The 15,468-nt window shown below is 39.3% G+C and overlaps 4 protein-coding genes across 4 annotated transcripts; 2 read left to right on the top strand and 2 right to left on the bottom strand.

The window, feature by feature from the left end:
• Window positions 1-8,476: 8,476 nt before the first annotated feature.
• On the bottom strand, window positions 8,477-8,889 carry LOC115230620 (histone H3). The gene has a single exon (XM_029800759.2). It carries the CDS (start codon window positions 8,885-8,887, stop codon window positions 8,477-8,479), a length of 411 nt encoding a protein of 136 aa, XP_029656619.1. The 5' UTR covers window positions 8,888-8,889.
• A 275-nt stretch (window positions 8,890-9,164) lies between these two features.
• LOC115230623 (histone H4) lies at window positions 9,165-9,476 on the top strand. Its single transcript, XM_029800762.1, has one exon. The coding sequence runs from the start codon at window positions 9,165-9,167 to the stop codon at window positions 9,474-9,476; it is 312 nt and encodes a 103-aa protein (XP_029656622.1).
• Window positions 9,477-13,292: 3,816 nt separating this feature from the next.
• Window positions 13,293-13,776, bottom strand: LOC115230621 (histone H2B, gonadal-like). The gene has a single exon (XM_029800760.2). It carries the CDS (start codon window positions 13,774-13,776, stop codon window positions 13,399-13,401), a length of 378 nt encoding a protein of 125 aa, XP_029656620.1. The 3' UTR covers window positions 13,293-13,398.
• A 238-nt stretch (window positions 13,777-14,014) lies between these two features.
• Window positions 14,015-14,451, top strand: LOC115230622 (histone H2A-like). Its single transcript, XM_029800761.2, has one exon. It carries the CDS (start codon window positions 14,046-14,048, stop codon window positions 14,421-14,423), a length of 378 nt encoding a protein of 125 aa, XP_029656621.1. The 5' UTR covers window positions 14,015-14,045; the 3' UTR covers window positions 14,424-14,451.
• Window positions 14,452-15,468: the final 1,017 nt, after the last annotated feature.

The raw sequence follows: 15,468 nt of genomic DNA, 5'->3' as shown, positions 1-15,468 counted from the left end.
GGAATCGGATCTTTTCCTTTTGAACGGCACTTTGTAACATAATTTCTAGGTAACTAAAAAGTTTTAAACTTCCTGTACTGGTAGAATGTGTTTATAAAACACCATTTTCTCTTGGCTTTATTGAGAAAATTCTATAGTTTGTAAGATATTTGGGATCTTTTCGGTTTGAACGGCAGTTTTTTAAAATAATTTCCACGTAACTAAACACTTTTAAACTTCGTATACTGGTAGAATGTGTTTATAAAACATCTTTTTCTCTGGGCTTTCTTGAGAAAATTCTATAGTTTGTAAGATATTTGGGATCTTTTCGGTTGAACGGCAGTTTTTTAAAATAATTTCCACGTAACTAAACACTTTTAAACTTCGTATACTGGTAGAATGTGTTTATAAAACATCTTTTTCTCTTGGCTTTCTTGAGAAAATTCTATAGTTTGTAAGATATTTGGGATCTTTTCGGTTTGAACGGCAGTTTTTTAAAATAATTTCCACGTAACTAAACACTTTTAAACTTCGTATACTGGTAGAATGTGTTTATAAAACATCTTTTTCTCTTGGCTTTCTTGAGAAAATTCTATAGTTTGTAAGATATTTGGGATCTTTTCGGTTTGAACGGCAGTTTTTTAAAATAATTTCCACGTAACTAAACACTTTTAAACTTCGTATACTGGTAGAATGTGTTTATAAAACATCTTTTTCTCTTGGCTTTATTGAGAAAATTCTATAGTTTGTAAGATATTTGGGATCTTTTCGGTTTGAACGGCAGTTTTTTAAAATAATTTCCACGTAACTAAACACTTTTAAACTTCGTATACTGGTAGAATGTGTTTATAAAACATCTTTTTCTCTTGGCTTTATTGAGAAAATTCTATAGGTTGTAAGATATTTCGTCTTTAATTTCTTGCATTTCGGCAATTTTAACCAATCACTGGCGTCCATTTAGGTAAATAACATTCTGTACATAATGAATATGTCCCTTCTTTATGAAACAGATTGGGTTTAGTTACATTTGTGAAGAAAAAAAGGTACCCTTCCCCCCACCCCTAACCCTAAATCTAAAATAGATTGAAATGCTAAGTTTTTTATAGCAGTGTCGTATGAAGTTGTCACCCATAATTATAACCCTAGTATCGATCTATTGCATTTCAATCTATTTTAGATTTAGATTTAGAGTTAGGGTTAGGGTTTGGGGTGGAGGAAGGGTATCTTTTTTCTTCATAAATGTAAATAAACCCAATCTGTTTCTTAAACGAGGGACATATTCATTATGCACAGAATGTTGTTTACGTCAATGGAGGTAATTGATTGGTTAAATTGCCGAAATGCAGGAAATTTTAGACGAAATATGTTACAATATTTATTACGAAATATGTTACAATGTTTTTTACCTCAATAGACGTCCATTGATTGGTTGAAATTGCGGAAATTGAAGAAAGAAAAACAACAAATGTCTTACAAATTATAGAATTTTCTCAATAAAGCCAAGAGAAAAAGATGTTTTATAAACACATTCTACCAGTATACGAACTTTAAAAGTGTTTAGTTACGTGGAAATTATTTTAAAAAACTGCCGTTCAAACCGAAAAGACCCAAATATCTTACAAACTATAGAATTTTCTCAATAAAGCCAAGAGAAAAAGATGTTTTATAAACACATTCTACCAGTATACGAAGTTTAAAAGTGTTTAGTTAGTTGGAAATTATTTTAAAAAACTGCCGGTCAAACGGAAAAGATCCCAAATATCTTACATACTATAGAATTTTCTCAATAAAGCCAAGAGAAAAAGATGTTTTATAAACACATTCTACCAGTATACGAAGTTTAAAAGTGTTTAGTTAGTTGGAAATTATTTTAAAAAAACTGCCGGTCAAACAGAAAAGACCCAAATATCTTACAAATCATAGAATTTTCTCAATAAAGCCAAGAGAAAAAGATGTTTTATAAACACATTCTACCAGTATACGAAGTTTAAAAGTGTTTAGTTAGTTGGAAATTATTTTAAAAAACTGCCGGTCAAACAGAAAAGACCCAAATATCTTACAAATCATAGAATTTTCTCAATAAAGCCAAGAGAAAAAGATGTTTTATAAACACATTCTACCAGTATACGAAGTTTAAAAGTGTTTAGTTACGAGGAAATTATTTTAAAAAACTGCCGTTCAAACCGAAAAGATCCCAAATATCTTACAAACTATAGAATTTTCTCAATAAAGCCAAGAGAAAAAGATGGTTTATAAACACATTCTACCAGTATACGAAGTTTAAAAGTGTTTAGTTAGTTGGAAATTATTTTAAAAAACTGCCGGTAAACGGAAAAGATCCCCCCATTTTCCTAAAAGTTGATGGAAAAACTCGGATCTTGTGAATTTTCCCAAGTCCTCTCCCCACCCTCCCGTTGCGTAGCACGCATTTTGTTCCCTATTCGTTGCCTACACATTGTTTTACATCCATTTGAATATTTTTTCTTTTTCTTTTTTTTCTCTTTGATTTCCAGTTCCGTGTCAACATATAAACATTAACCAACACTTTTAAAAAGTTTTATTGTCGAATGTTTTGTCATAAATAGGCATATTTTGTACTTACGTTCCCAGGTACAAAATTATGCTCCACCCACCAAATTTATCTGTTCTAATTTCTGAAAAACAAAACGAAAATAAAAAGCCTTCTTCTATCATACTCTCAACTTTGGTCAACTTGCGTCGCAGGGTCTCGGAGGAGATAGTGTTAGTTGAAGGCTACCAAATCTACCACACACAGACAACTTCAGCTTTATATATATACTAGCAGTTATTGCCCGGGTTTGTTTCGACCCTTTAGAATTGGATTTTTGAAAAGTAAAAATTTTGCATTATGTAGCTTGTTATTCTCTTTAAGTGAACATTTTTCTGGTTGAAATACACCGAAAAGTGGCGACACAGCAGTGAAAAAATCGTAAAAAATAGGGATTTTCATAGAAAAAAGCATTTTTTGATGTAAATAATTTTTATTGTTAACTTGATCCGATTTGAATTTTTTCTTCTACGGAATGAAGAGCGAGCCTTCTTCTATCATACTCTCAATTTTGGTCAACTTGCGCCGCAGGGTCTCGGAGGAGATGGTGTTAATCGAAGGCTACCAAACCTGCCACACACAGAGACAACTTCGGCTTTTTGTATTATAGTTGGACTTTTAAACACAACGGCACAAGGGAGACCACTCTGAATCTTAGCTGCCCTCGCTCTGTGATTTCTTTCATAAGCTAAGAATAGGAACTCGAACCCGCGGCTCTTACCTCGATCACTAAACGGTAAAACAAAGATATTCGTTCGTTATTTAAAGGAAGATTGCTTTAGATTGATCTTTTGTCTCCTGTCTGAGTAACTATTCAAGAGGCTAGAACATGCGTCTCGACCGAAATCAAAAGGAGTTGAGAATGAAGTAAAATGCCGCAATCAAAGACCCCTTATCTTTCTGGACACTTGTAAATATGTTTATCAGTTGACAAACTAGTAATTCGTGTGGAACAGCAAACCTTTGAAATGTTAACCATTGGTCGAAGCATATCAGCGTCGATACATCTCATTCCCGTAAGGCTGGTAGAATCGTTAGCACGCCGGTCGGAATTTCGGCTGTCGTTACGTTCAGAGTTCAAATTCCGCCGAGGTCGACATTGCCTTTCATCCTTCCGGGGTCGATCAAATAAGTACCAGTTACGCACTGAGGTCGATGTAATCGACTTAATCCCTTTGTCCGTCCTTGTTTGTCCCCTATGTGTTTAGCCCCTTATGGGTAATAAAGAAATATGTATTTCGGCTGCCGTTACGTTGTGAGTTCAAATTCCGCCGAGGTCGACTTTGCCTTTTATCCTTTCGGGGTCAATGAATTAAGTACCAGTTACGCACTGGGGTCGATATAATCGACTTAATACCTATGTCCGTCCTTGTTTGTCTCTTCTGTGTTTAGCCCCTTGTCGGTAATTAAGAAATAGAAATGAACCCTGAACAGCCCTCAGCTTGTTAGCACCTTTGTCTATTTTACACGCTGGCATGGCTTGGATGGTTAGAAAGGTGCTAACAAGCTGAGGGCTGTTCAGAGTTCATTTCTATTTCTTTGTCCCCTCTGTGTTTAGCCCCTTGTGGGTAATAAGAAATAGAAATGAACCCTGAACAGCCCTCAGCTTGTTAGCACCTTTGTCTATTTTACACGCTGGCATGGCTTGGATGGTTAGAAAGGTGCTAACAAGCTGAGGGCTGTTCAGAGTTCATTTCTATTTCTTTGTCCCCTCTGTGTTTAGCCCCTTGTGGGTTGTAAAGAAATACATTCTTCCATGATGAAATTTTTTGAGGTGAATTTTCTTGGGGCTGATGTCCCTCCTGTGGCCAACCTTCACCTGATGTCTTGCAAACAACTTGCACATTCAAGTGCTACCAGTCAAAAGCTCCGTATACCTGAAGCCAGCAAGTGTATGGGGTCATCAGGAGAGAATGCACACCGTTTCGGGGCCTACCTCTCGATGGCATCAATGCGCACCGCCCTCCCCTCACTGATATGAGGCCCCGCTTCCTAGATCAGCTGCTTATCAAGTTAAGCTCAATATCCTTCTAGCCAAACTAAGGTATTTCCCCATGACCAGACATGTTTTTATGTCAGATTGGAGATGGACACTGCTTGTATGACAGTGACACTCGTTTACAATTATCACACAGTCTCAAGGCAAGGATATAGTAACACACACACACATTCATAAGCCCCTCACACTTCTATGAAACATCCCCTCTATCCTCTGTACCACTAATATTCCCCCACCACGTCTACTTTTTGTGTATGTCCTCATAATCTCCATCACCATCCATTTCTCTCTATATATCTGAAAACAATTATAATAATAATATTTTATCTATTCTAAATGATCTTGACATTGTTTTGACTTTACATAAAATATTCTTTACATTCTACTGTTGTTTTATTGTCATTTATTTACAAGTATTATAAATTTTATTGGTAAAATATTTTTCTGGGAATGAATTACAATTTATAACATTGCTTCTATGGGAAATTATTGCTTTGCTTTATGAGATTTCACTGCTTTTTACATTGCACCAGACACATTTTCTCTACAAAACTACTTTAAAACGTTTTCCAATGGCTGAATGACGAAACGTATTAATCTGGTTTCTGCCCTAAATATTCTGCTAAAGTAAGGATGCATCTTGTACACCAGCAAATACTCAATGAAGTGCAAGTAAATCAGTTGACCAAAAGATTGACTCTTCCTAGTGAAACGACGGAGATCCACCACCGTTATAAGCCTATGAAGCCATCTAAAGATCGAATGCTTCTTTTTCCCGTAATTAGGCTCATGCCCTTGCTTATCTCCCTTTACTCACTAATTTTCCTTATCGTCTTTCAATGAATTAATACCAACACAAATTTCTCTCAGATCTAATCCCTTCCTCTAATCAATGCTGGAATTTTTTTTTGGAATATTATATGGAGCTGCTTTCTTGGTACTACTAGCGAACAGTGGTCCCAGTGCGCTAGCTAGACGCAGGTAGTCGATCCTACGACTTTTTAACCCTAACCTTTGTTTATAAAAATAATTCATTTACTTAGTTTAAAAAATTATTTAGGATCGATTACTTATGTCTAGCTTGCGCGCACCTGAACCACTGTTAGCTAGTAGTACCCAACCGTGTACAATTACTAACATTTTCTCACACTAAACCATCCCTCCTACTAAAAAATATCCTTCTTCTAGAGGCACAAGCCCTGAAATTTGGCGGATGGGGGTCTAGTCAATTGGGACTTACTTTATCGACCCTGACGGAATATGAACTCAGAACTCTGGGATGATGTCGAGCTAGCAGAAACGTTAGCACACCGGACGAAATGCTTAGCGGTATTTCGTCTGCAGTTACGTTGTGAGTTCAAATTCCGCCGAGGTTGACTTTGCCTTTCATCCTTTCGGGGTCGACAAATTAAGTACCAGTTCCGCACTGGGGTCGATATAATACCTATGTCTGTCCCCTCTATGTTTAGCCCCTTGTGGGTAATAAAAAAATAGGTATTTCGTCTGCAGTTACGTTGTGAGTTCAAATTCCGCCGAGGTCGGCTTTGCCTTTCATCCTTTCGGGATCGGTAAATTAAGTACCAGTTATGCACTGGGGTCGATGCAATCGACTTAATACCTGTCTGTCCCCCTCTGTGCTTAGCCCCTTGTGGGCAGTAAAGAAATAGGTTAGGGAGCTGAGCAGAGGAGGAAGCACGCACAAGCAGGGTACGATTGCGCCCTTTTCAATCGGGGAATCCGTGAGTGCAGGACGTGTCAGTGCTTCGTCCAGGTGAGGGATAGCAGCTGCTATGTTTAGCGTTTTGGGGACGGGCCACGTAGAAAGACTTCCACCCGTCCCTAGCCCATCTTCTCCCAAATTTGTTTATTTTTGTAACCCTTTTTTTGCCCAAAATCGTCATTGTGAAATTCCCACCGTCACCAACTTCTTCAATTTTGACTTTTCTCCCCGACACTAACCCTAACACCGTAACTCTTTTACTTGTTTCAGCCACTTGACCGTGGCCATACCGGAGCACCGCCGTTAGTCGAGCAAATCGACCCCAGGACTTATTCTTTGTAAGACACACACATATATACGACAGGCCTCTACCAAATCCACTCACAAGGCTTTGGTCGGCCCGAGGCTATAGCAGAAGACACCTGCCCAAGGTGCCACGCAGTGGGAATGAACCCCTTCAAAAATCTTACAGTTTGCTTTCTGCTTGGGAATTTGCGGATTTTTCATACACACATGAAACGGGTAAGAACAAATATGCAAGGCTATTTTTACTTCGAGTTTAAAACGAGACATTGCTGGCATAATTTCGTTACACCTAAACTCCACAACCCACGGAAATACCCGATCGAAGGAATGCCAAATTTTACAGACATTTGGAAACTCTTTCAGAATCAGAATCTCCGCACATTTTGAAAAAAAATTAGTGAAGAACGAAGGAAATAAGTGGGGGTTATATAATAGAAATGGGCGATCTTTCGTCTCTAGTAGACCTTTCCGTCGATTTCCGTAAACAAAATCTTTTTTTTACATATGGGCTTGCGGGAACTTTTGAAGTAATATACATACATATACACATACACCGAGTAAAAAATTCCAGTTATCTCTTTCTTTCACACACACTAACAGAAGCACTTCACTTACACAACATACTGTCTCTCTCCCACACCCCATCAAACACACATGTACATCAATGCTTGCCATGCACGGTAACTTCAAAAGAACTTCCCTCGTCATAAAATCGCTTTCTCTTAGTCTCTTTCGCTCTCATTACTTCAAAAGTTCCCGCAAGCCCATATGTAAAAAAAATTTTACGGAAATGTCTACTAGAGACGAAAGATTGCCGAAATAAGTGGGGGTTATATAATAGAAATGTCTACTTTTGCAAATTCGTATTCCCCGTCGGCAACAAGCAGGCTATCCGCGTGCCAGAAATAACAGCCAAATCTCCAAAACTGCGATAACAGTACAAAAAAATCATGTAATTAATCCACTCACCTTTGCACATTTTTCTATCAGAAATCTCCCGCAGTAACGACAAAGTAAAGATACAAAAAAATAAGTGCGGAAATAACAAAAAATACCCAGCGCAAAACATCATATGCTTTTGGAACTGAAAATGTGCATTATAAGGGGAAAATCGGATGCCGGTCCCCACCCGTCAGGATCGTTTGCGCAAATCCTTTCTATTCATATTCGATTTCTACACAATTACTGGAACTTTTCGGTTTAAACGGCAGTTCTTTCTAGCGGTGTCATGAAATTATTACCCATAACTATGACCCTAATATCGATCTATTGCATTTCAATGTTTTAGAGTTAGTGGGTAAAGGATATCATTTTCTCTTCAGAAATGTAAATAAACCCAATCTGTTTCTTAAACGAGGGACATATTCATACGGCACAGAACGTTTCCTTACCTCAACAGAGTATCTCTATCATGATCATGGCGATTTTATATAAAATGAGACAATACAAGACAAACATAAGACAAAGATGCTATATGAGGTCGCATAGAGTAAATATTAAAAATTTACTCAAATAATATGTATTTTATGTATCGTTCTACAAACTTAGAACTTCGATTTAAACTGAAACAAAGCCACAGAAACACCGTTACCTCAATAGACGTCAGTTTTACAAACACATTCTACCAGTATACGAAGTTTAAAAGCTCTTAGTTACCTAGAAACTATGTTAAAAACTGCCGTTCAAACCGAAAAGATCCCAATTGCTAACACCCAGCTGGCTGGAATTTCTCCTGTTTTCGCTAAGGAGCGAGGACCTTAACATTGACCAAGAAAAACTAAGGGAAGACAGAAACTGAACAAACATAAACGATTAGCATATCAACGATCGAAAGAGAATACTTAGGATATAACGTGGCGGCCCTAAAAAGGGCCATTTAATATGCTGACAAAGCAACGGCGACCTAAGCCCTCTCGCCACGAATACGACGAGCAAGCTGGATGTCCTTGGGCATGATGGTCACTCTCTTAGCGTGGATAGCACACAAGTTGGTATCCTCGAAAAGACCAACCAAGTAAGCTTCGCTAGCCTCTTGAAGAGCCATCACAGCAGAACTCTGGAAACGAAGATCGGTCTTGAAGTCCTGGGCGATCTCACGGACAAGCCTCTGGAAAGGAAGCTTCCTGATGAGAAGTTCGGTGGATTTTTGGTAACGTCTGATCTCACGAAGAGCAACGGTACCAGGCCTGTAACGATGAGGTTTTTTCACACCGCCAGTGGCTGGGGCACTTTTCCTGGCTGCCTTGGTAGCCAGTTGCTTACGTGGGGCCTTTCCACCGGTGGATTTACGAGCAGTTTGCTTAGTACGAGCCATGTCGATATGTCAACGAAGAATAGATAGGGGCCAACCGTCACACTTTATATAGTGACCGTTAAAGAAGGAAAGATCGGGCGGGAAGATGGCTTTCTTAGATTTACAAATGACAGCTGCCCGCCAAACCGACTGCTGCTGATGTGACACCTTTTCATTCGCGGCTTCAGAGCACGTGACCTATTTCTCGAGGTGTTTTCTGCTACGTCCGATTGAGTGTAAATATATACTCCTACCTCGATTCAGAAATCATCATTTTTCACGCTCGCAAGAAGTTATCATGTCTGGACGTGGTAAAGGAGGAAAAGGATTGGGAAAAGGAGGCGCCAAGCGTCACAGGAAGGTGTTGAGAGATAACATCCAGGGTATCACCAAGCCCGCTATCCGTCGTCTTGCCCGTCGAGGTGGTGTCAAACGTATCTCTGGCCTGATCTACGAAGAGACCCGTGGTGTATTGAAGGTATTTCTGGAGAATGTCATCCGTGATGCCGTCACCTACACCGAGCATGCCAAGAGGAAGACTGTCACCGCTATGGATGTCGTCTATGCCCTGAAGAGACAAGGCAGAACTCTGTACGGATTTGGAGGTTAAGTGAACATTCCTAAGCTTATTCAAGAACATACCGGCCCTTTTCAGGGCCACCCACTTTTTGATTTAAGTCAACTCTCTGAAATCGCGATGTGCTTCTTCTGTGTTTATTGTTATTTTGCAACTACTGGTATTTAACGCGCCCCTTGGTGGGAAAACTTTGTTCACACCCTTTTGGGGAAAAAAATTATTTCACACCGGTGTACGACCCGTTACGAAATATTACTTTGGTGGTGTGATTCGGTCCACACTTTTCGGGGGCGATCTTTCGGTATAACTACCGTAAGTGGCTTTGTTACATTTCTGAAGATAAACCCTTTACTCCCACCAACCTTGAATCCCCTATATATATAAATACAGTTTGTTGAAATGTATCCGGTACTTCTTCCGAAGTTACGCCTTTTCGGGAAAGCGTTAGGGGTAAGCTCTAGTCCGTGTGTATCATAAGTAGAAGACTGGAAGGTGGCTTGCCTTTGCAAATACTGATAGGGCACAGAGAGTGTCTAAAGCCAACCGGAGGTGTCCTCCTGTGGCTACAAACTACAGTAGCATCCACCCTTAGGGGTTAGCCATATTTAAATGGCAAATACACGTCACGGTTAGGGGATCGGCTGCACGAAGTATTTGCCCCCAGACCATCTGCGTTTTCTTATCGTTAAATCAGATATTTCGGGACACTTGCATCGCCCTAGTGCAGAATATTCTGTGCAAACACTTGGATGCGATTGCTGATTCACAGAGACTTGTAGATTTCTCTTTAGAAAGTCTAGTAACACTTAGGAGCATTATTGGTAGCCGTAACTTTGGTTACATTAAGTTTAGTACCCGGTCACCAATCTAATAGACAAGATGTACTTTGCTAACTATAATCGATTGTTCAGTGGTGAAAATCTGCAGCCTCTTAATGCGGTTGGAGTTAGTTTTTGGCTACGTATTTCGGTACTACTCAAGAAGATCCCGGTGCGCGCGCACTCGCGTTAGCTAATCGTGAATAGTCGATCCTACGACGACTACCTAGCAAGGTAAAATAATTTTTTTTACACAAAGTAAATAAAAAACATACAAAATAAGGATCGACTAATTGCGAGTGCGCGCACCAGGACCACGCTTCTTAAGTAGTACCCATATTTCCCTCCGATATTCATGGGATCGGACGGCTGTCTCTGCTAATATCGTTAATGAGCTTTGTTATTGCATAATCGTTCCATTGTGCTGAAGACAATCGGAAATGTTAGGAAATTTCATAAAAGTGGGAAAAGTTGGCGGTTTTGCTACGTGCTTCTGTCAGAACTCTGGCCGCATTTGGAGACTGCAATACTTTAATCCGGGTGCAGGGTTGAATCTGTCTACACTTTTTACCGCTTTTTATCTTCATTGTTTACTTTTCCCTATTTAATTTTCATTGTAATTTCATTCCTTTATAAATAACTCATCCGATTTCATTGTAAAAAGTTCCATGTTGACCCCAAACATTGTATTGTCCCCATCTATGTTAATCCGTATGGATAATAAAGAAATATACACTTTTTACCGCTATAAGATTTTTTGTTTTGGTGGCTGTGTGTTAAGCTTATTAAGGTATTACTGTAAATACATCTTTACGTATAAAAGGTAATGGGTGTGTGCTTTCACTGACACATCGTGAGAAGCAAACGATATTCAATGTACAGCAGTAGTCCCTCGTCGCTATATCAGTTATTTAAGCTAACGATTCCTCCGTGGTGGTTTGCATTTAGAAATAGTTTATTGAAATAATAAAGAAATATATAGTATTTCATCAGATTTTCGGTGTTGGAGGGATTATTGTACTGATGACAAACAAACCCAGCTGCTAACTGCAGGCGTTACACCTCAACGAGGCAAAACCTTATTGAAATTTCACATAAATAACTTAATAAATTCTCAGTCGGTTATTAGTTCAGTTTAAAACATTTCATTCCATGTTCTGTTTAAACCTTATAAATAAATATATACTTGCATTATTCATTATTTTGTTTTAAAAAGGAAATCACACCAAATCTACACAAATGACCACCACCGCGATCACATACACACGTGTGTGTGTGTATGTGGTATAAGTAGTTATGCTTATATTATCCATTATAGTAATAGTTTGTCTGTTGAAATCCGTTTTAAGGCGGTCAATAGTTTAATTAAAGATGTGTATATACATGTATATATATACATACATGTGTATATACATATATAAAATCATGCGATCTTACATAGATAGACAATTACAGAGAATGTTATGAGACTTAAAAATTTAGTTGTAATATGACAGAAACGAAAACTTGGCTTACTTTTGCCTTTACGAGAACTTTGTGTGATTTTTGTTTAATAAAATTAGAAAATATATATAGTGGTTTCTACTTCGGGTTTTATTGTATTGTGAGAAACACCCCAGCTGCTGAATACAGTGTGTAACTGGTACTTAATTTATCGACCCCGAAAGGATGAAAGGCTAGGTCGACCTCGGCGGAATTTGAACCCAGAACGTAACGGCAGACGAAATACGGCTTCGCATTTCGCCCAGCGTGCTAACGTTTCTGCCAGCTCGCCGCCTTTACGTATAAGAGATAATGTGGTGTGTGCGAGTGCCTGCTTTCACTCACGCATTATCGTGAAAAGCAGGCGATATTCAGGGTACAGTAGTCAGTCCCTCGTCGCTATGTCAGTTATTTAAGCTTACTTATTCCTCCGTGGTGTTTTGCATTCATATTAGTATAAAATCTTTATTATAATCATGCGATCTTACATAGATCGGGACACAAGACAGACAATTACAGAGAATGTTGTATGAGACTAAAAAAAACGAAAACTTGGCTTACCTTTTTGCCTTTAAACGAGAACTTTTGTGTTTATTTTAATAAAATTGGAAAACATGACATATTCAAGTAGTAAATATATATATATATAGTACTGTTTCTACTCCAGGTTTTATTGTATTGGTAAGAAACACCCCAGCTGCTGAATGCACGCGTTTTCACCTCAAGACAAAACCTTTATTGAAATTTCACAATGAATACCTTCTTCTCACACTCGGTTATTATTCATACGGGCCAACTCACCGACTTCTTTTGGGGACACGGAAGAGGTACGATGGCGCATTTAATACTACACACAGGTCTTCGTACACCCGTTAGGCCTGTTTACTTGCTTATTGTATTGTCCCCATCTGTGTTAATCCGTATGGATAATAAAGAAATTTTACTTGCTTATTGATGACTAAAATATGAAAATAAGGAAGGTACCAGACGGTTGTTAGTTACAAGCCCTTAACTTTTTCTGAGAGCAATTAAAAAGTATCAAGAATTTGCCTGTTTTCTGTTTTGTTTTAATTTATAGATTAAAATATTTAAAAATGAATGGGCTCGCCTCCACCCCAAAACCGCCCACTTTTTAAACTTCTTCGACGCAAATCCCCTTTTTCGGTTACGGTGAATTCGAATCTGCAAAATAAATTGGCAAAAAAATAACAATCAACATTTCTAAACTACCACACGTTTCCTTCATTTTTTACAGAAATCTTTTAGGAATTAACTTATTCTAAATATGCGGAAAAATACGGACAAAAGTATCCAAACTATCCTGTAATTACGGTTAAGGTTAGCGCTGGGGGAGACAAGACAAAATTGAAGTTGGAGGAGGGATTTCTTAAATTTCAAAAAAGTATCATTAAAAACTTGCAAACATGTTCGTTTATATATTCGCCTGAGTATACAAATACCTGTGCTTCGATGTACACAAATTATGTTTCCTCCCCCAATCCATTCTATGGCTGTTGTCTCCTGCGCTAAGTCTAGAGAAATTAACCCCAAAAACATGGATCGCAAATCGGCAGAAAATTTGAATTAACTTTCATGAGAATGTGGGTGGCCCTGAAAAGGACCGTTATTCTTCGATGAAGAGAAACGAAGCAGGTTTATTTGCTGCTAGTGTATTTGGTGACGGCCTTGGTACCCTCAGAGACGGCGTGTTTGGCCAACTCACCAGGAAGGAGAAGACGGACAGCAGTCTGCACCTCACGGCTACTGATGGTCGAACGTTTGTTGTAGTGAGCCAAGCGGCTGGATTCAGAAGCTATTCTTTCGAACAGATCGTTGACAAAACTGTTCATGATGGACATAGCTTTGCTGGAGATGCCAGTGTCCGGGTGGACTTGCTTCATCACTTTGTAGATGTAGATGGAATAACTTTCCTTCCTCTTCTTCTTACGTTTCTTGTCCCCGGCAGGGCGAGAGGTCTTGGCCTTGGAAGCCTTCTTGGCTCCTTTCGAAGCAGTTGCTGGTGCTGGTGGCATAATGTCACTTGCTCTACTAATCAACCCTCGTCCACGCTATTTATAATTGACAAGTAGGCTCAGCCGAGCACCTTGCTGACGTTTCGCGCCAATCAATTTCATTGGTGGAATTTGACAGCAGTCTAATCACGTGACATAAACCCGCTCCTTTTTCGCTCGGCAGTTTGTGACTGCTGGAGCCTCCTGACTGCTATTTAAAGGCAAAAGCCGCCCTCGTATTTAGTCGCCAACTCTCTTCTTTGCTGAGAACTACTGTCGAACTTTGAAATATGTCTGGACGTGGTAAAGGAGGAAAAGTAAAGGGAAAGAGCAAGACCCGTTCGTCCCGTGCCGGACTTCAGTTCCCTGTCGGTCGTATCCACCGTCTTCTCCGTAAGGGAAATTATGCCCAACGTGTCGGTGCCGGAGCCCCAGTCTACTTGGCCGCTGTGATGGAATATTTGGCTGCTGAGGTGTTGGAATTGGCAGGAAATGCTGCCAGAGATAACAAGAAATCGAGAATCATTCCCCGTCACTTGCAGTTGGCCATCCGTAACGACGAAGAATTGAACAAACTTTTGTCCGGAGTGACCATCGCCCAGGGTGGTGTTCTTCCCAACATTCAGGCTGTTCTTCTGCCCAAGAAAACCCAGAAGGCTTCTAAGTAAATTAATTCGGTGGCATTTTTTGCTTTATCCGTATCAACGGCCCTTTTCAGGGCCTCTCACACTTTGCGTATTTGTCTTCTCTCGACTTAATATTTGCGATTTATAATCTGTCAAAAGTATGTCATTTGGCATTGGAGCCGAATGCATGTTTTATTTAGTATTCTTTCACCCTCACAATATTCATTAAGACGAAGAATACTCTGATTTTTTTGTATGGGGTCAGGAACCGCTGACCTCAAGGTGTGCGGTACTGTTTAAGCAGAGTGGTCCCGGTGTGTTTGAGAATGTTTTTATGAGACACGTTTTTTTTTTTTACTTATATTCCATACTTTGTTTAAAAGCAGCGGATGTTTAACAAAAGCTGCTGCTCGGGGTTTCACGTTCCCGTTTGTCGGACAGTTTTGTTTGAAATACGGAGGGGCTGTCCGGCGAACGGAAGCGTAAAGCCCCGGGTAGCAGCATTAGAATTTCTGCTGCTTTTAAATAAGGCATATTACTCTACTTATGGTATTTGAGTACGCTTTTTTTCCACCTTTTTTAACATGTGTTTACTCCGGTGTATGTATATATATAGGAATTGTTTTACACCTATTACACTTTTGTGCCAGGGTTAGACCCGTAAGATTCACGATGTGGATTTTCCGAGTCCTCTCCCCCACCCAACCCCTTTCGCGAGCGCGCCTTTTTTTTTTTTTTTGCCATATTCGTTTAGAGGAAGTTTTTACACTATTTTTATATTTTGTTTTTCTGACCGGTTTGACGAGCTAGTGCGTGTGCGCGCACAGGGACCACTCGTCATAAATAGTGGTGGGGCTGGAGAAAATGTGTCTGCATTTAAAAAAAGACGGATGCTAGGTGTGAGAGGCCTTGCATGAACACGCCGTGATCCCTTACCAAAAGGTTTCAGTTAAAATAACAGGGCTCATGGGGTCGGCTATCCTGTTCTTTTCACTTCATATGTCCCTTTTTATTTGTTCTTGTAACTCATTCGATTTCACTATAAATAGTTCCATTTCATCCACATGACCCCAAATCATTGTATTGT

This window comes from Octopus sinensis, unplaced genomic scaffold (assembly GCF_006345805.1).
Source record: "Octopus sinensis unplaced genomic scaffold, ASM634580v1 Contig15947, whole genome shotgun sequence".
NCBI lineage: Eukaryota > Metazoa > Mollusca > Cephalopoda > Octopoda > Octopodidae > Octopus > Octopus sinensis.
This window is presented reverse-complemented; position numbering and strand designations above follow the sequence as displayed.